We start from the raw sequence: 22,052 nt of genomic DNA on the forward strand, positions 1-22,052 counted from the left end.
GCTCAGTGGATGGGTTAAACCAGCAATTAAAATGGAGCTAAAAAGAGAATCAGTGAACTTGGAACTAAATACAGAAAGTTAAAAGATGTCCAAAAAAAAAAGTTAAAATGTTTGGGGAATGGAAAAAAAGAAATAGAAAACAGAGGAAAAAAGATAGTTTGTGTGTGAACTTCCCTAAAGAAGGAAGTATAACCATTGTTGAATTATATTCTGTATATGCTCTGAATAAAGGAACTTAAAGGGTCTAATCACATACACAGAGAAGACAAATATATGTTTTAATAATGCAAAAGGAGCTTATGCTATTCACAGTTTTATAATTGATCTTTTACATTAATTGTAGACATTCTGGCTAGTATAACTGTATCATCATTTCAAATGGTTATGTAGAACTTTAGTACTAGGCAATATCATAATTTAAGTAAACTAATAACAAACATTGCCAGAATCCATTTTTGAAAACTTATTTTTTTTAAACTATGGGTTTTTGCTTGTTTGTTTCCATAATTTTTAGCTTATTTTGTAATTTTCTCTTTTTAAAAAGTAATTTCCATTTTTTTTATTTATTTATTTATTTATTTATTTATTTATTTATTTAGAGTGTGTGTTTGTGTGTATGTGTGTGTGCGTGTGTGTCAGGAGTTGGTTCTCTCTGTCTATCATGTTGGGGCCGAGGTCGTAAACTCAGGTCATAGGGTGTGATGGACTTAGTGCCTTTACCTACTGAACCATTTTGCTGTACTTTGTTTTGTAACTTACCGTTCAATGTACTTTTGGTAACAGAAGTTTGATTTTGACCAAGAAAATATTAAAGACACTTAATCCATTTTATGTTAGTTATCATTTTAATAAGGAGAGAATTAAAAGGGAGATAGTAAACTAGTCACTGTTGAGTTTTCTTCAAGGCATTTAGATTGCAAGCATAGAGTTTATCATGTGTAAAATCAGTCGACTGTTTCGTAATCATACCATTTTCTTTGTTTTCATTTGTGTACAGTGCTGCATATTCAAGATGGTAAGAAGCAGTGTTTCTGTGTTCTATTTCTGCTTAGAAGATTATTTTAAAACTTAGTAGTATGTCTATTTCATATTGGCGAATTTGGGCGTGGCTCAGCTTGGTAGCTTGTGTGTGGTTTGCACAGCATAGACCAGAGTGGCTGAGGTTGGAGGACCCACCTCTACGTGGATTCTTCATTCAGAAGTTGGGGGCCTCTGTAGCTTTGTGCCTTTTCCTTTCTTTTCCCATGTGGTATATCTCATGCACAGGCTCATTGTGGTTTAGGCTTTTCACAGTATATGATCTCACAACTTTTTATATGAGGGCTCATTTCCAAGTGGGAAAAAGCAAAAGCTTCTAGACCGTTAAGTGCTATGACCAGAGTCATTGGTCAAACCAGTCTCTGTACCATCCCCCACCAGACTCAGGAATACAGTAAATCACCTCCATTTCCTCTTAGGGGGAAAGGTGATTACAGTGTAGAGGACCCTGTGGGTCAGGGGTGCTTACTGCTGCCATCTTTGAGAAATAGAGTCTACTACAAGTCGTTCATTTACAAAAAGAAGTAGAATTGTTTATGCATACTTTGAATATTTCATCAGAAAATGTATTTTTATTTAACTTTTTAAATTTATTGAGAATTTCATACATTAGTACTGTAATTACATGACTTCCATCCTTCCTTCTCCCCACTCCAACTTTTTCCATGCCTCTCCACTCCCTTCCAAATCCATGATGTCTTCTTAATTATTATTATTACATATAGAAAATACAATTTTTAAAAAACTTATTTTATTTATTCTTTGTGTCTTTCACATTATGTATCTCAATCCTATTCATTTCCCTGTACCATCATATCTGTCCTCTACCCTTGCAACAACCCTACCATAATAAAATAAAATTTAAGAGAAAAAAAAGAAAAGAAAAAAAGGAAAAAGGAAAACTCTTGTCATGGAAGCTGTAGTGTGACACAGTGAGTCACACAGTACACACTTTTGTCCACACACCTTTTCTTGTAAGTGTTCATTGCAGAGTCATTGGTCTGGTTTTAGGCCTCTGGTTTCTGCTACTCTATCAATGCTGGTCCATCACTGGGACTCCTCTTGGATATCCTGCTGTTACCCTGTGTCGTGAAGATCCTGCAGCTTTGGATCTTCATGATCTGACCCTTCACGTGCTCCCACACATCACGGATGGTGTGTATGTTGGGGTGGGCCAACTCATAATTGGTTCTGGGCCTGGGTAGTTGCAGGGTTGGTCAGTCTGCCAGCTTTCCCTGTCCTCACCACCAGAGTGAGCTCTCCAGCATTAGCATTGCTTCAGCTTGTTCACCACTTGCATCAGTGAGCAAGGAGTGAGGCCAGTTCCCCTGCTTTCACACCCGCAGGGCCAGCTCACCCACACCTACACCACCAGGGCCAGCTCTACTGTGTTGCCCAGGCAAGGTGCAGGGGCCACTCTCCCAAGTGCTGCAGCTGGTGAGGGGCTGGGACAGCTCTCACACTCTTAGGACTTCAGGGCCAGTTCTCCTACCCACCACAGGTGGTGAGGGGGAGGGTCGGCTCCTTCACAAACCAACTAACTAATTAATTTGTTTTTATGTGTATAGGTGTTTTGCCTGCATGTATGTCAGTGTGCCGTGTGTGTGTGTGTGTGTGTGTGTGTGTGTGTGTGTGTGAAGTGCCTACAGAAGCTGGAAGAAACAAAAAGAAGCTGGAAGAAGGCAGCAGAGTCCCTGAAACTAGAGTTATAGACACCTATAAGCCACCATGTAGGTGCTGGGTATTGAACCCAATACTCAAAACTTAAAAGAGTAATTAAAAAAAATCTTTAAAATATATTCCTATGATCATTAATAGCTAAATTTTAATTTGTGTTATGAAGTATTCCAAAATGAATGTATAATCCATTTTGTTGGCCATGCACATTTTATTGATTCCTTCAGAAATCCATCTGATATAAGGGAATGTCATGACAATTCATTAATGAAAGAAAAGAAATTGTTGGTTGCCTATATGCTGGGTAGAGTGTTATATTGAGTATCTTGTGTAAGGTATAAAAACATTAATGGGTAGCTATCTAGCAAAGAAGTCATACCTGGATATGCAGAGAGACAATAAGGAGACATTGAATTGTGGATAGAAAAAGGCAGGAATACAGAATAAAGAAACAAGAAGTGACTTCGAGCCCTTTAGGTTTTGAGTTTGGTTGTGGTTTAGGACAGTATTTGTCTAGCTTACGTGGGCACTGAAATGACCATAGAGAAACTTGTGAAGCTTCTGTGGGTGTGTGGTAGAAGAGTAGTGAGGAGAGAAGGAAAAGGTGGACACAGTGGTTCGGTGGTTCTTGAGTGTAGACTGTGTATCTTTCATTATGAGCAAGTAAAGAACTGTTCAAATGTGTTAGTCGCTGATGGAAGCCGCGTTTTAGAAAATCAACCTAATGCCAATCCCAACAGCATTTGGAGAAAGATGAGATTAAACCTGAAAAACTGTGTCTAACGTTCTCTTTGAAAGTGGAGGAACCAGATCCTGACCTTCTATGAGAATGGTGAGGATGGGAATGTGCTGAGGGATTCACACAAAGAAGTATCTGCCAGCTAATAACATCGGGGGGGGGGGGGGCGAAGTCTAATTACTATTCAGAGGCTACTATTAAAGCTAGGCAATGGAAAAATCACAAATCAAAAGCCAAGGCATGATGATCAGCTGGTGTGTTGGATGCATCAAGATTATATGATGAGGGTCCACCTTGCTGTATGAGACATCCTGCTGACCACTGATAATCAGGCCTGGATTTCAGGAGAAAGGCCAGGGGTAGAAATTAGGAGTTTAGGATTACAGATATGATATTGGAAGTCTCTGACAGATGATGACTTCACCAAGAGAGAGCGCATGAAGACAGCAGAAAATGGAGGCTAGAAGCACAGGAAATAGCTGTATCCAGGATACAGAAGCATGATGATATGTTAGCATAAATACGAGAGTGTGTTCAAGTACTAAGAAGAACATTAAAGAGAGGCCTCTACCAGGAAGTAATCAACAAGATCGACTCTTTCAGAGAAAGATTGAGACTGATGAGGAACTGTTGGTGATTTTTAAGAATACAATTTTGTAGAGTAGTGGCTACTGAAGCCAGCAGGGGCTAAGGAATGAGCCAGTGGTCAGGAACTGACACCATTTATAATGCAGTATTACTTCGCTAAGAAAATTCATACATCCAGTGGACCTTTTAGCTGGTATTGACAGGCTGGGAGAAAATGAAGAAAACATTGCTCATTTAACCAGAAGCCATTTCTTTGTACTGTCATGTGTGTAACATAACGTAATAGTAGAGCTCCCCATCCGTCTCTTCTCCATTGCTGTAAATGCATGTGCCACAGGCAAAGGCCTTCTAGGGATGTTTCCTTAATCCTGTGGATTTCATTTTTATTGAGCTCATCTCAGTACACAGAAAAACCCCTTTAATGTCCAGTTCTGTTTCAACAAATGAAGCATAGTGGCTAGATTTTTCTATGGTCATTTATTGGGACAAGGCTTCTTGTAAACATTTCCTATATTTATTATAGAATAGTATCAGAAGGTAATAAACTGCCATTTTTCTCAAAGGCATATCTCTTTCTTCAATAAATATCATTAACAGTTAACAGTGAATGCAATACAACTTAGCTTTTTTCAATGTCTTATTTTTTTGTTATTGTTCTTATTGGGTAGTACCTCAGGCTCAGACCTGGCCTTCCATGGGACTGTTGTATGACAGTTAATGCATGGCAGAGCACTGTGATTCGGTCCTACAAACTCCACTAATTTAACTTTTGTATCAACTTTGAAGACTTGATAGTATTATTCCCAATTGAAAGAGATAAAAATAAGACCAAGGAAGTACAGCTACCAGAGAGACAGCTATACATTTTCAAACTCAAGATCCCAACATGATCAACTTGATTTTCTCACCCCAAATTTGCGCCCTCTGACCTTGGAAACTGATATTCACTGTATTCGTCTTCCCCAGACTATCTCTCCATCACAGTATCCCAGGAATAAGCGCTGAAAGAACAGGGTCTTTGGTCATTAGAAAGGATGCTGCACCTTTGACTCATGAATTAGACATAGCCTAGCCCCAAGTTAAAATTTCTTTAAAATAATGAAGCAGCTGCCTTTTTGAGTTTCAGAAGACACATAAGAACTAACCAGAAAGTGATTAGATTACTTGAAGGAAAAGGCAACCCATTGGAACTGTAGCTTCAATAGCAATCAGTAGTGGACGCTGCAGTGAGCTAGACACAGCCAGGAATTTTCATGGAAAGACTTCACTCAGAGACAGTATTTCATCCTGGAATCTGTGAGTGCCTCGTCCCTGTCCACTTTGTAAGGAAAATGAATGATGCCCGTGTCTTAACACCAGGAAGATGGCACAGACCTTGAATGGAGATGATAGTACCAGATATGGTAGGACATATCACCTGGCCAAGTCTGCTCCCACCAGGCTGTGTAGTGGAGAGAGAGACACATACATAGATGATAGATAGATAGATAGATAGATAGATAGATAGATAGATAGATAGATAGATAGAATAGATAGATTTATTGATAACCAGCTGGAGGATCAAGCAGGTCAGTCACCCCTCATTCTTCAGGCTAACATATCCAAGGGCTTCATCAAGTACCAAAAGCTGTTATTGTCAGTCTCAACCTTCTTTGCCGATCAATCTAAATATATCATACAGAATAATTGTTTTGTAAACATGAGAGAATCCATATGTCAGAGCTAATACAAATTATGTAAGCCATAGAAGCACAGTCATGCATCAGTGGTTATCTCTAGGGAATTTTAAACTTTTCTGGAAAATTTAATTTTCCCTTATCATATCTTCCTTAGGCTATGATTAAAATGATCAGCCATTTCTACAACATATATAAATGACCAATATAGAGAAAAAGTATATGATTTTAAATTATTCAGTCTACTATCAACATGTAATGTAATATCTATCTATACATAAACCCCATAGACAGTCCATAGCTGGAGGATTTGTTCTGATTCACCAATATTAATCGTTTTACTAGGATGCTATCTTTACAGGGATTACCCATCAGTATATGAATTTCAACTTTATTCTGGAATCATTAATTTTTACATGATAACTATGCATGCTGAGAACCAGAAAGCTAATTATCATTTATCCTCAGCAACTTCAGTATATTGAAATTTGTCTGTCTCACACAGACAAGCAGTCCATGGCTTTGTGCCAACATGCTTACTGACTGAATGTTGAAATAACCCCTGGTAGATTTCTCTGAATTAACTTCTGTAATCAAAGCACAGAAGCCAGATAACTAAAATTGTGAGAACTAAAAATTCCAAAACCAAAAACATCCTGGAAGCAAAAGAAAGCATGCAACACTTAAATTAACCTCATCTTCCCTAACACATCAGCATTGGGGTCTGTCTGGTCAGTACCAGCGTGCCTTTAGCTGGGTCATAGTCACATTTCCTTATTGGTCATTCAAATTGTGCATTATGATGGTGGCTCTCAATGGCTCATCTAGATTCCCAACAAATAATAGAATTCTCACACACACACACACACACACACACACACACACACACACACACACACTTGAATTTCTCCTTTGACCTTAAGTCAGTAGTTAAATAGAGAAAAGATGAAAAGAATTACCCTAACATGTAAGCTGATCTCTTCTCTAGAATGCTTGTTTCATTACTCAAACACCTTTCTGAACACAGTGACACATAAAGCTCATGAAATTCATTTAAAATTCAGCTAAAGATGACAAGGAACTTTTCATTTCCCTTTCTGAAAGAAAACCATTTCTGTGGAGGTTTGTTTTACAGTCTGCATTAATCCAAGTCACACGAACCAATGAATGAAGCTCCCCAAGCTTTCAGAGCTTTCACAACGGTCCTTGTGCTTTCCCTAAACTCACTTAAATGAATGAGTGGCAACAGTGATAGAGGTGACTGATAGCCATCTTCAGGCACCATTCTGTTGTGCCTTATCTCAGTGTTCTCAGTTAAACAAGGTGAGAAGCAGAGCTCTCCTTACGCTTAGATCTCCTAAGCCCTAGCCTAGGGTGCATGTATTACAGTCCGTTCAAGACTGTTGATTCCTGCCCATGGTTCCATAAACCTCACCAGCTAGCTTTACTTCCAAACTTCTACTTTCTAGGCCTTCATTATGTGAGCCTTTATAATTCTCACAGCTGCAAAGCCAACTCCTTAACTTCTGAGTAGGACTTCACTGGCTCAACTGTGAAATTTGTGCTCTTCCCGTGACCTGCAATAGGAATCTGACTGAATAACCTACAGCTTAATTCATTGTTTCCCAAATCTGCTGCTTGTTCTGTGATCCCTCTATCATTAAAGGCTACTGCTGACTTTGCAGGCAGGTGAGAAATAACATTCATATCCACTCATTGTTCATATCCACTCTCTGTCCCCGTGTCCGGTAGTTGCCTGATGACATTTATCTGCATCCATGTAGTCTCTGGTGTCATTCATGTAGTCAGAAATCACTTGAGTTTCTTTCTATTCTTGTACCATGTGTTCAGAACACGAAAAGGTATCCACTTCAGACATTCATACCTAATAAGAGAGAAAAGGCCTAAATAAACTGTCATTTCGCCATGATAAGTGTTAACTGTATATATGTGGCACTGTATATACGTGTATAATTAACTGATTATACTCTTGTTTTGCCACGTATATATAACTGTGTGGGCTGTTGAGGAGTGGGCAAGGCCGTGGAAGCCTTCTAGGAGAAGGAGGCAAATAAACTCTCTGTGAGGATGAAGATGAGTTATCCTGGAACAAGCAGGAGACACCTTTCCTTCAGGCAGAAGTAGAACATGCCAATGCCCAGAGGTGTTACCAAGCAATTCCTTTTCAAGGAGCGTACAACAAACTGAGGAGGGCTGAGAAAAGAACAAAACGGACACACTCATGGCGGGCCTTTGATAGCATGCCAGGACTGTTGCACATCATTGGCAGAGCACTGTCTTTACTTTTCTTCCATACGCAGCTGTGCTCTTGCTGATACTACTGTGAGGAATCTCGTGACTATACTCTTGCTTTGCCACGTCTCTGTCTTTGCTTTGCTTGCCTTGGGTTGTGGTCAGTGGAAGCTTCCCCAGCCGGTTTTGAACTTGTCTTTCTCGTCCTAATTCTTCCTGTGCAGAGGACTCATTTTCTACAGGCTTCTCTTCTCCACTTCTGTCATACAGAGGGTGTCGCCTATGAATTATAAACCCGTCAATGAAGCCCGCCGATGGACCATACACCTGAGGAGATTACACACTTGCCCTTCTCAGCAAGCCCTTGCATAGCTGCTGTGTGGAGTCCAAGGGGGCACAGTTTTGAGTCTTACCACATTTCCTCACTGCTTTTATGTACATTGACATAACCATACTGCTGTAATAGGCACTGGCTTTCCTGTCACTACCAGCGAATGTTCCTTACAGCCCAGTGGCTTGTAACATCCTCTGCTGCTACAAATCAGCAGTGGCTCCCAAACAGAATAGCATAGCTGTGTACAAACCTTAATGTGCAATGTTGGTGTTTTCTGTAGAAAATGAAAGGCCTCACTCTTCCCTGGGGAGAGAGCAAGCCTAGCAAGTGCTGGCACAGGGCCCCTTGCCAACCATTCCGATTTCCAGGGTTCTGCACCTCATTTCACTGGCAGGTATAGCAAGCAGGGATTGAAACTAAGAAACAGTGCTAGGTTTTGAGTCCCAATTCCACTACCTGGTGATTATGAGCAGCATTTCTGAGCTTGTTTTGGCTTTTGTAGAGCTGGTAATAATCTGAGGTGTGAGATCCTTAAGGATGCTCTTGTCTCACTGGAGTTTGCAGTCAGCCTAATAGTCAGGTAGCTCAGTGGCACATGGCACAAATTCATTCTGATATATTTTTTCCTCCTAATAGGCAAATAAGGTGTCATAGGAAGCATATTTCATAGCGCTCAGAATGGGTGGGATGAAAGTTATGCCTAGGAAGTAGAATCTTGGCCACACAGGACATTTCTACCATTCCAAAGCTGTAGCACAAAGGTTATTGGTAGCTTTGCCAGTAAATCTTGATGCACTCAAATCTCTGCCAGTAAGTTTGTGGCTTTGTCTTGCTCCCTCCACATTCATAATCACACACATGGCAGTCAAATGGTTGAGCCCAAGTCAGGGACTATTCTGTGCCGGATGTATTCAGTGGAAGAGGGCATGGACTCTCATGGAGACTTGGTCAGAAATGCAGACATTGTTGTGGGTAGTGATGCCTGTCTTGATCTCAGTGAGTTGCACCTTGCCACACTGAATGCATATTTAAAGCCTGCAAGGCCTAGATCTTCCTTTCAGAGAAAATGATGTTGCTGGGGTTAAAACCAGGCTTTCAATTATGCTTTATTTTATTTTATCTTTCTATATATGTACTTCTTTGGATTGGTAGCCTTCTGTTGCAAGCTAAGAGCTGCAGATTTAGTTCTGCTCACTCAGGGCATCATTCTGGATGAGCAGAAAAGCAGCATGAATGGGTTCTAGTTCTGACTCACTCTGCTCTTATAGATGTAACAAACAAAAAGATGAAAGGCTCTGTACCCAAGCCTGATGGAAGCTAAATTCTTATTACTGGAACAAGTGAGATATCCAGAAAGTCCTATACATAACCATGTCACATTAGCCTCCTGCAGAACGGTATGCATCAGACTGTCAGCAACTGAACCGACTCTACTTCTGTCTTTTTTGGGGGACACTTGCTAGTATGTGATGTTGTCCCTCATGATCCATAAAGTATCCCACATAAGACCTTATCTCAGAATATTTCTTTTTCAAGTTTAACTTTTAATTGATTCTTTGTGGGTTTCACATCATACATCTTGATCTCATTTATCTCCCTGTCCCTTCCCATCCACCCTCTACCCTTGCAACTCCCTCCCCAGATAAAACAAGATAAAATTTAAAGGAAAAGAAAAAAAAAGAAAAACCTCACTATGGAAGCTGTAGTGTGACACAGTGAGTCACACAGTCCTTTAGACCATATGTTGTTACTTGCAAGTGTTCATTGTTGAGTCCTTGGTCTGGTTTGAGGTCTCTGGTTTTGCTCCATCATCTACAGTAGGCCCTCACTGGGGCTTCTCTTGGACAACCTGTTGTCCTGTGTCATTGTCAGAAATATTTTATAGAAAACCCACATCATAGAAAAACTTCCCTTCCCTTATGGGTTGAAAGTTTTTCCAAAAGTAAAAAGAAAGTTCTCTGATCCCAAAGGGAGCTATGTTAAGTTCCCATGTTTCCCTCTTCACTTGGTTCTCGGGTAGCTGAGTTTTGGGCATGGTGCTATTCACAGGAACTCTCTTGGGCTCTGTAGCTGTCACTTTTATTTATCTTCTTTTGTTCCTGGTTATTTATTTTTGTAAGCCTCCTCCGTTTCATTTGGAGAGAAAAGATAAGAGGGAGTGGAAGCCGAGAGATATGTTAGATAAAGGTGGGTACCACCAGAATGAATAGTGGTACACCCTCAGCAGAGGAACAGCTGCATCTACCATCACAGCAGGACGAGCTGTGGGTAGGCTCTTACTAATGGCTAGCTCGTTTCTCTCAGTGGCTGCCGGCCCAATGCTTCTAAATATGGCTTAAGACAATTTCAAGAAGAATAAAGACTTCTATACATCTCTCCTCGTGTGTTTATGTGGACTTTTATTTCATACATAAAAATGGCATGCGGGACATCAGCTACTAGAGGCACACAGGCAAGCAATAAGGCATCAGCCAGTACCGTCATCATCCAGTGGATTAATGTGGGTGCTGTGAGTTGCTCACTATCCAAATTATACTCAAGTATTTCATCACCTGCTTAATCAAGCTTCAAAATGAGGAGTTAGACCACTTCACCTCCAGTGATTTGATTTGTGGTAAGGAGACTGGTACATAAACATTAATCCGGGGAAATTAATTCATGAAAATTAGCTGAAGACATCTCTAGAGGCCCGTTTTGTATCTATTTTTTTGCATAAAATGTTGAACTAACTACTTACGGAAGGTGTCTTGGGGGCCTAGGATGATTATGCATGATTCTGTTGTTGTCTAGTGAGAATCCTGAAGAGGCCATGAAGTGACCTGGAAATGTATTCTGATTAAAGTGAAGTCTTGAGCAGGAAAATTGCTTTGAAATGATTAAAGTTAAAATTGGTGGTAATGAAGGAAAACGCTTGTCCTGTAGTGAGAGGCCTTTGAAAGAGTCTCATTTGGAGTGTTCCATGAAGCAGGTGGCTCTTCCTTTTCAGTGTCAAAATATTAAATTGTATCAACCTGTCACATTACCCGAACTGGAGTTCACTGGAATAAGAGAGTGTTCTAGATGTGAAAGTTTGGCAGAGGAAGTGCTGAGTGAAGGTCTGCCCTGAAGAGAAGGAAGTCATCCAGTGCTCACATGAGCTATCTTAGATGAATCTAACCAGTGGACCAGGGTAAGCAGTAGTCCCTGTGACAGTGTGGCAGGTTTGCGTTTCACTGCGTTAATTAAACATCGGTCTTTCCTCCCAGATTATGATGTCCTAGAGAACTTGGATTATGTTTGGCATTTTCTCTGTGGTTCTAGCTCTAGCCTGCGGTCGTTCTACCTAGGATGAAGCCCCTCACCCTGAAGACATTAGTTCTCTATGGTGAAATATTCACTTTTGCATATAATTTAAATGTAAATACTATATTTAAAACCTTGGAAATATGTATTTCAGAACCCACACTTCTCAGTGGTGGTGTCAACATCTGTCTATAACAATGCCTATACCATGTGTAAGTGATAACCCTGCCAGGGTCTAATACAGCACCTATAATCAAACACATTAATGTTTATGCAGTAAAATTATGAATTGGCACACTGCATGAGATGAATAAACACTTTCATTACATATTATAATACCTCATAGCTCACATCTGGTCAGGTGTTGCTACCAGAGGGTTATAAAAATAAAATGGATGGGGGTTTGATAAAGCTGGGAGGGAGCTGAGAGGGCCAGAGTAGAGAGTAATTAGAATACATTATATATATGTATGAAATTATTGAAGAACAAATAAAGCAATAACATTTTTTAAATTACATAAGTTTCTCATACTTTCCTGCCCTGTAATCATACATACACTATATTTTTCATGATTTAAACAAAGTGTTCCATGACACATATAAATAGACATTGTACCTACATTATCTTTTCATTATTAAAATGCATTGCTCAGAAATTAATGAATTATTTCCTTACCCACTGAACCTTGCTTTTCCTTCTCACCCCTGTTCCATTTTTTCTCCAGTTTCCCCCCTTCTCTCCTCCATTCCTGCACAGCTGTATGGTTTTGTTCTTATCAAAACCAAAATCTCAGTGCAGGAGGAGGTTGCTGCATTTCTCCTTTACCTTCTGTAAAATTCACTATACTAAGGAAGGAAGCTGTGATCATGTCGGTGTCCTTGTGTAGATGGGAGTCAGTTTACTGAGGAAGGCGGCCCTCTTCGTGTGTCTGTTTATCACGAACTGGGTTCATCTGCTCAGTTTTGTGGACAACCACCTTGGGACCATGGAAATGGGTAGTAGTCTAATTCTGTACTCTCTAGGAACCTTGTCTGCTATACCAAAAATAATGATGAGAAACTTGAACGCTTGGGTTAATCCATGTTTGAAATGAAGTGGGTGCTATTGTTTCTATTCTCCAGTCTATTGTCAAAATGTCTCTTGGAGAACACTTTTGGTCAGTTCAATTGCTCATTTTATGATGTGACATTTATTTGTTATCTTTATTTCTAATTCCAGTTGATTTACATATGCTGTGCTTCTGGTTCTGCCTGTATCTTCAAGAAAGCTCCCCTTTATGCAAGCTGTTAAAAGAATTCCCTTCTCTCTTTCTTAGTCTCATAGGATGCTTTGAAAGATAACCCTCAGCATTGTTGGTGGTGTAAAGTGATGAAACAAACAAAGAGAAATGATAAAAAAAAAAAATACAGAGAAGAGAGGTGAGCTGAGGGAGGCAGGATCAGCACTACCCGGGCCTCCTCCCTCACACTCACTGAATACGTATGACCAAAGCAGAGGCTACAGTGGCATCTCTGATTTCTCTGCACCACCCTCAGCAATGGTTATAAGGAGGACAACACCCCCCTTTGGCGTTCCCCAATCTAGAACAAGTTGGAGCACATTGTCAGTATAGCACCCAGAAATGCTCCCTAGCTAACACTGAACAAATTGATGTTGATGTTGTATTCTGGAAATTTTTAGATAAGCAGAGTATAGATAGCCAGACCAGTGACCAAATAACCACCAGGACCCATTGAGGCATAAGCTGTTCTTCTCTTATTATTGATTATTTGTCAATAATCAATGGTAGCCATTGGAGTCAAGGAACATCAACTTTCCTTCCATTTATAACTTTCTTAGATGAATTTTTAGGAAAGAATAAAAATAGATGTGTAACATGGGTAAAAACCTTTGTGTATCTTCTCCTAATTCTTTTGAGACGGTAGTGTAGTTATTGTAGGAACCCTGCCCCTCCCTTTGTTGCAGCATATTATAATTACAGAAGCATCCTGGCTCCAGATAATGTCTTCTAAATAATAGTGAATGTTTTTCTTAAAAGAGATTGCAGAATCAAGATGTTTCAAGGGCCCATGGGATGGCTTCATGGGTAAGGGCACTTATCATTGAGGCTGATGACTTGAGTTCAGTTCCCAGACACACATGGTAAAATGAGAAGACAGAGCCCTGAAATTTGTCCCCTGGCCTTCATATGTGTGGAATGTGACCTTTGTACACATAGAAACACAAAAGGAGTAAATAAATAACCAAAAAATAATTGTTTGGAAAGATGTATCTATAAAGGACCTTGGTTGTCAAATTACAACGTTGACATTGTATAAAGGCTTGATAAATCAGTTCTTGTTTTAAACAAGTGTCCTTCAAAGTCTGTGTATTTCTTCAGTTTGATTTGACTTCAAAACATAGTTATGAGTGATTTAATATTGTAGAATAAATATCATTGGACCTTGTTCATGTGGAAACCTCCATCTTCTTGTGCTACTAAGTAGACTCAGCAAAGACAGATTTTATTTGTTAATACTATGGATATAACTGTGTTTATTTTTTCTATTTTAAAAACATTTAAATCAAACGAGCCTCCAGTTTTGTGCTTTGTCACATTTCTCACATCAATCCTCTCTTGTCCTCATCTCAGGTCTGAGCATTTTCTTAAAAGAACCTTTGGTCCCACTAACAGCCTCCTTTATTTCCCGTGTTTTCTCCTCTATCCAACCTCAGAAGTCTCTCTTTTACCTCCTTACTTTGCCCTTGTGAGGCCTTCCTTCAAGACAAGGCTCCCGAAGCCGAGAAAGAGAGGCGTGTTCTGTACACTGCAGGCCCACGGAGAGGGAGGAGGGAGCGTGACTACACACACCTGTGCCCCTGGCACCTGGAGGGAAGCTGGGCTGGTGATGCGTATGTCTGCCTACCAGAAGCCAAAATAACTTCTCAGTGGAGCCAATTCGATCAAAGACAAGCAATTCGGTGGGAATTTAGCTCATGCAGTTCCTTGGCATTTTGTAGACACAATAAACTAGGTGACTGATAGCGAGAACCACTTTCCAGCTGGTACTAATGGTGTTTCCTAAAGCTGTGCTCTCTAAGGTCAGGAGCATCAACCTTCAGGCTGATGTGTACAGTGCTATGCTAGGTAAAAGAACAACCCTACACTTGTGTATAGCTAAAAAAAAAAAATGAGAATTTGGACTTTGCTAATATTCAGTTTTATGGATTTTTGGTGAATTCTAAAACTGTTTGCTGATCAAACAGTACACAATCACAACAAGGTAGTGACTATTATTCTAGATGAATGATTCCTAATCCATGTGCTCAGTGCTCCCTAAGGATAAGGGATTAATTGTAAAGTGCTCATTATTACATGCAGATGAACCTATTTTCCTCATTCAGTACACACTAAAAATACAGAGACCTGTTAGGATTTTTCAATCGCCCATTAATGTGCTTTCTTAAATGTGCTGTAAATGTTCATTTTCAATATCTAAACAATGTTGTAAACTCATTAAAGGAAGCATAGTCCTATGTGGGACACACATTAGTAAAGGAGCAAGGATGATCAACTCCTCCTGTGACACTGCATGGCTGGTACTTTAATCAGCTTTGTTATTATAACATATATGCACGACAAGCCAGACATCACAGCCAACGTCTTTAATCCCTGCGCTGGGGAGGCTGAAGTAGGCGGATCTCTGTGAGTTCCAGACTAGCCAGGGATACGTAGTGATACTCTGTCTGACAACAGTGATTAAAAACCAACACAAAGTACAAGATGATAAGCTTCTAAAAAGGGGAGGGATTTATCTTGGCCCCAGTTTGATAGGTTTTAGCCCATGATTGATTGGCCTGTTCCTTTGGGGCTAGAGGCACAGCAGTTCACCATAGCAGCAGCATGCAGAAAAGCTGTGCTTCTGACTGGGATGCCAAGGAGTGGGGTGGGGGTGGGGGATGGAGGTGGGGAGTGGGGAGGAGGGAGAGAGTGAGAGAGCACCCAGGGTGAGTAGAAGACCTCCAACTAGTCCCTATCCTTCAAAGGACCAAAAGAGCTAGGGGAAAAGCCTATAACAGAGAGAGGCCTTTAAGGGACATTAAGGCCAAGCTGTAACAGTTGGTCAAGTACTTAACCTAATGGAAACCTGTTTTATAGACTAAATATATCCTCTTCCCCTCTTTAATAATATTTTTCCCTTTTCCCCTCAATATGTTCTTTGTTCTGTGTTTTGAGTACTTGGATACATCATGGACCTGACTTCCATATTTCTTGTTACTTGCATGCATAGTCATCTTCTGGGGCTGTGATAACAAAATACAACAGTGGTTGCTGAAGCAAGAGGCATTTAGTTTCTCATAGTTCTAGAGAAAATAGTACAAGATCAAGGGGCCAGCAGGCTTGGTGTGTTGTAAGCCCTCTTTTCATGGATCGGAGACAGAGCCCTCATTCAGCGTTCTTACCTTGTTCTTTCCACTGTGTGTGTGTATGCATGCCTGGGCTTCATCTGTGTTTTGATCTCCTCCTATGAGAACACAAATGAGTTTGCATCTGGGTCTCATTTTAACTTCATGACTTCCTTAAAGGCAGACCTGGGCAAATTCTGAAACATACTGGGTACTTAGATCTCATCATGCAAATTTGGAGGGATACAGTTCAGCCCACTTGCTTTTGATGAGTCTGGTATTCTCAGCAATATACATGGCCTGACAGAGTCAGGAGTGTGGTGAGTAGGGTGGCCATGCTCTGCTTTGTCTGGGACACTACCATTTTACTCTGATTGTCCTGACTTAAGTCTGTGCCTCTTTGTCTATCAGAAATATCATATTGGGATATTGGGATAATAACTATGATGTAGAAATTCACTTATTTTAGTGTTAACTGGAAAATATTTTGCTTTTACTGGTTTCCTTGCTTATAAAGGAGACGGCGTCTACCTCATGAGTCATTGTGAGAACTGAGTCATATGTGTACGTCATTCAAAACCCTGCCTTCTGGTGTCAAACAGTGAGTGGGACATGGAACAAAGCAAAGGGTGAGGGGGATGATTATGTTTGTCAGGTGCTGATTTTATGTGTCACTGTGGCTGGGTCACAGTGCCCAGATACTTTGGCAAATACTATTTTATTTTTCAATGAGACAATCTGTCTTCCATAAGGAGGGTGGGCCTCCTCAAGTCAGCTGAAGGCCTGAGTACTGAGACTGAGGTATGCAGTGCAAGAAGAGAATGAGCAGGCAAATTGCCCTGTGCCTTCTCTACCACATCAGCTGTCCCACCCTCCCGCTGACCACCTTCGGGCTGAACTGCAGCCTTTCCCTGGTTCTCTGTTCTGCTAGCCTCTCTGGTCAGATTTTAGACTTGCCAAACCTCTCTAATCACATGTGCTACTTATTAAGATAAATTTCCTTATATGTCTGAATCCCGTTCCATTTATCTAAAGACTATCTCTAATATAGCAGGTGGGGAGGCCAAAGCTGTGTCCAACACCTAACTTTTAATTTTAAAAAGTTCATATGATTTTTAATTTCAGGCATTTCTATAGTCACTGTATTTTCCCCTTGTCTGTAGACAGACACATCAATAAAAAAAATTAAAAAACCATTGCAAGATAGTTCAGTAAGTGATTTTCTGTACATATTAATCTCAGTATTTTTTAAAGCTTGAATTTCACATTCCTGTATCACCATTTTAAATAATATTGATATTATCCTGCAGAATGTTCACCATTGGTATTCATAATTTTTAAGATTAACTCTTTTAGGAAGTGAGACTGGTACTTTTAATATATTTTCAGAATAAAAAAAAAGATTAGTTTCAGTAAAATGAGTATGGAGTATAAAATCGAATTAAATCACTGTGTCTAAAACTGAGCTCCAAACTAAGCAAGCAAGCAAATGTACTGGCAGCAGCTCTGCCAAGTTAAAACATTGGCAAATCACCCCTATGATCAAAGTTAAACAGCTTGGAAAAGCAGCTCAGTGTTTGAGATACAAGCGAGTCGCTTCTATCAAATCTAAAATGGGTTCTGATGGAGGAAGCGGAGACCACTGTTCTCTAACTCAGCTGAACGTAGACTTGAGCAAAGCTAGACAGAAATTGTAATCTGATGTGAGATCATCCACATCCAGTGAAGTATTTCCTAGCTGGTAACACTGTTGACACGGTTGTGTGTGTGTGTGTGTGTGTGTGTGTGTGTGTGTGTGTGTGTGTGTGCATGGGGTTGTGCATCACATGAGTGAGCCTGTTTATAGGAGGTAAATATTGATACTAATTGTCTTTCTCAGTTGCTTTCTACCTTATTTTTTGGGGACGGGGTCTCTCAGTGTTCCTAGAGCTTGTGCCTTGTACATTCAGCTACATTCACTCACCTAGCCTGGCTGGCCAGTGAGCTCCAGGGATCCTCCTGTCTCTATACCCCAGAGCAGGTATTACAGGTGCATGCTATCACACCTCGATTTTTTCTTATGTGGATGCTGGGAATCATATTTAGGTCCTCGTGCTGATGTGGCAAGCACTTACCTAATTGAGCCATTTTCTCACTCCTATATTGCTGTGACTTTTTAGGGTGTTCTAGAATGTTTCTGCCTACCCACTTTTCACACTTAAGTAAGTGTGGTGACATCTCAACCTATGAGAGAATTTATCTTACTCCCATGCTTCTGAGGCCAACTGATTAGCAGCCTAAATTCTGTTGCCTCTGTGCTGTAACAGATTATAAACTTCTAGCTAGTGATTAGGATGTGAGCATCATTAAGAAGGAGGACACATTTTCCTCATTTAAAAAGTAATTTTGACTTTTGGACATTCTAAAATTGAATAAAAATGAATTAAAAACAAACATTAATTACTGAATGTAAGTAGAAACAAATGAGCCTGCTTATAAATTGAAAACATAACTCACTTGGGAGGAAGGGAAGATTTAAACCAACTGTGAACACAGCCAACATCCTTCCAGTAAGATGTACTGGAGCTACTATGGATAGAAATGGTCTTCCCCAAGAATTTAGTTTCCTTCCATTGTAAAGTATTAGAAGGATGGGAGCCTAGGTGTTGGAAGCTGGGGAGTTCGGGAGGTGATCAACATTACATAAAGGCTTTAGAGTGGAACCTCTAGGACAAAATCCTAGTAGATTTATCAGAGGAAAGAGGGAACCAGATAGACATGTGTACACATGCATGCTCCCTGCTTTACATCTGGGGACACCAGGATAAAGGCTATCGCCATCTGTGAATCCTCAACCTCACACTTTAAGAAACACGAGCCACTGTGAACCTTCTTGCTGTATAACTCACCCAAACCGTAGGAGGCAAACATTGGCAACAGAAAATGTACTAATTCAGGAACCAAAATGATTGCCAGGAAAACTCGGTTTTTACTAAGAAAATTCATTGTAGGTAGAAATTATGATATAATTATGTTCAAAATATTTTTATCTATTTTAGAATCACGTAAATGAGCATTTAAATGTAAACCACCCAGTCACTATGGAAGAAGTGAAATAAAATATAAAGGTGAGAAGTGAAGGGCACCTTTTGGCTACTGGTCATCCTGAATTGACACCCAAGACCATCGGCACGACAATACCAGATGTTGCTTATCAATGACCCTCCTTGCTAAAAGGAACCCAAGCACCTGAGGGAAATATCTGATTACACATGAAACAGGCATGAGGTCCAGGCTGAGCCTGAAATACTCTGTGGTAACCTAAAACTAAGTAAGTGCTTAAAGACTGAAGCTGACATGTCTAAAGGACACACAGAATCTCACTGACCAAACCTGAGATATCCAAGCATCCTACAAACAAGCAGAAGATAAGTTTTAACTTAAAACACAAACAAACAAACAAACAAACAAAAAAAAACAAAAATAAGGAAGCCTTGCCAGCACCCAGGAGGTTGTGGCAGGAGGATTTCTCTGAGTACCAGTGCAGTCTGAGTCTGAGCCAGACAGTGAGTTACAGGCTAACCTGGACTGCAAAGTCAGACCTTATCTCAAAAATCACACACGTATACATACTATGATATAACATAACTTATGTGTATAACAAATAAACAAAAGAAATACAAGCAGTTGGTGCTAAGAGAGAAGGAGATATTGTTATAAAGAAATTGCCAACTAAAATTATAAAAGAATTAGTAGATAAATAAGGCACAATAGTGAAGTGCACTAAAACAATTAGATAAATTGTACTCGACATTCACGGTATTTATACTGTTTTAAAATATCCTCATATATATATATAAGTATATATATATATATGTATATTATCTGAAAATGAAAATGTGTGTTAACTGATAGAAATATTGGGTCACCCTCACCTTGAGCTATTGAACTTCGCATTTCAGTAGTTGGGGCAACTGATATTTCATGTTTCCTGATCAAACAGAACTGGAAAAATAAAGTATCAACTGCATTTTTTTCCTTGGCAAAACTTTTGTCTTCATGAGTGAAAAACTCAGGCAAGTTGAGCTATAAGACATGGTACAAGTCAGTGTCCTGGACCCTGGGTAAAGTAAATTAGCTGGGGATGGAAGCAATCTCACACAGCAGGTGTATTCTGAGATCCTTGATGAGACACTATATTTTGAAAATAAGTGACACTAAAAGACTTTCACTAGGGCAATTGGAATATGTTGAATATGGGCTGTATCTGACCTGTATTACTGTATTAATATGAGGTAGTTGGCATGTGGCAATATGCTCATGTGGGAAAGGGTTCTAGTTCTTATATACATTTTGAAGTATTTAGGTATAAATTCCACAGGATATTACTAACTTTCAAAAGGCTCAGAAAATAAGTATAATGTGTATGTTGATGTGTGTACAGAGAAGTATAATGTATAAGCTGATGTGTGTGCAGACAAGTACAATATATACATCAATGTGTGTGCAGACAAGGATAATGTATATATTTTGATGGTGTATAGACAGTTGTATATGCTGATTTGTGTGCAGAAAATTATAATGTATATGCTGAGTGTGTGCAGGCAAGTATAATGTATACATTAATTCTGTGCAGACAAATACAATGCATATGTTGATGTGTGTACAGACAAGTATAATGTATATATTATTGTGTGTGCAGACAAGTATAATGTATATGTTGATGTGTGTGCAGACAATTTGTATATGTTGATATGTGTGCAGACAAGTATAATGTATTTGTTGATGTGTGTGCAGACAAGGATAATGTATATGTTAATGCGTGTGCAGACAAGTATAATGTATATGTTGATGTGTGTGCAGATAAGTATAATGTATATGTTGATATGTGTGCAGACATGTACTGAGAGGGAGTTACTGCAGCAAAGCATGAGTGACTGGTGATGTTTGCTGGGTAGAGTCAATTTTGTGCTTATTTTTAAGTTTTATTTTCAGAATGATTAGAAGGAAAGAAACCATTCCCAAGTCCCCAGGGCTTCTTGCTCTCCTTTGAGCTGATCCCATTTATATTTAAGTGACAGCATGTTTCTGGTTTCTTCTCTCCCAGCAGAGCACTGCTCAGCTTCACAAATGCTGTTTTCAATCTGCCATGATCTTGGTGCTTTCTCTCTATTGGTCTTCCACTTCCTTTGCGTGAGCTCTCCTCCTTTCTCTGGGTACTTGTTAATGTTACTCAGTGACTCTCCCTGGAAGCAGTCTCCACCCGGAATCACACCAGAAGTCTGATTGCTCATCCAGTAAATGGAACAATGTTTTTGAGACATAAATATGTATTTGGGTCTCTATGACTATTTTATGAAAGTCTCTCTCGGGCAATAGCTCTAGAGGACATCTGAGACTGTAGACTGGATTTGTGTGTCCCAAGTCTGTGCAAACAGACTATTGAGGGTGGAGGTTAATGTTGGAGGCAGTATGGTACTAAATCCAGGTTCCAATGCATTTTATGTATATGACTTTCTAAACTCAGTTTACTGTTCTAGAAAATTAAAACTATAATTCCCTCAAATGACTGTTATGAAGGTTCAGGTTCTGACACCTGTCAAGCCCTTGGGAAAATGCCCCTAAGTATTTTCTGTTTTTAATCATGGTCTTTCCATGGCACGTCAGATCTGAATCAAATGTGGTTTTCAAGCTATTTATAATGGTCAATATGAAGTGATTTATTTGTCGCTATCTCTCTGTCCCCCTGGATTCAGGTTTCTCTGGGACTTCTGCATGCCCATGCCACACATATCTTGTGGCCTCCAGAGCGCTGGCAGAGACTGGAATCTGTGCTTCCTCCAGAGCGCTTCCCAATCCATAGTCGTGAGGAGTGACCGCATGAGAGGCTCATCATAGGAGGAGCTGTAGACACCAGACGCCTCCTACCAAAGAGAGATGCTCCAGTGATGCTGGGCAAGAGACTTCTGTATGTCTTTAAGGTGGTCTGGAATTTCAAAGAAAGACTTTCAATATTAAACAGTATTCAATGACAACTGATTGTGTGTTGTATTTAATTCTATATTGTTTATCATCAAAAATATGCAGGCCTTGGAGAAC

The 22,052-nt window shown here is 39.9% G+C and overlaps 1 protein-coding gene across 4 annotated transcripts in view; it reads left to right on the plus strand.

Moving 5' to 3' along the window:
• Immp2l (inner mitochondrial membrane peptidase subunit 2) overlaps positions 1–21,988 on the plus strand; it is an 858,278-nt gene extending 836,290 nt beyond the window's left edge. For all 4 annotated transcript variants that reach the window (XM_059279989.1, XM_059279984.1, XM_059279988.1 and 1 more), the window contains exon 7: positions 21,710–21,988. In XM_059279989.1, the coding sequence (XP_059135972.1) occupies positions 21,710–21,829 (120 nt within the window). In that variant the 3' untranslated portion in view covers positions 21,830–21,988. The remainder of the gene's footprint in view (positions 1–21,709) is intronic.
• Positions 21,989–22,052: the final 64 nt, after the last annotated feature.

This window comes from Peromyscus eremicus, chromosome 14, assembly GCF_949786415.1.
Source record: "Peromyscus eremicus chromosome 14, PerEre_H2_v1, whole genome shotgun sequence".
Lineage (NCBI taxonomy): Eukaryota > Metazoa > Chordata > Mammalia > Rodentia > Cricetidae > Peromyscus > Peromyscus eremicus.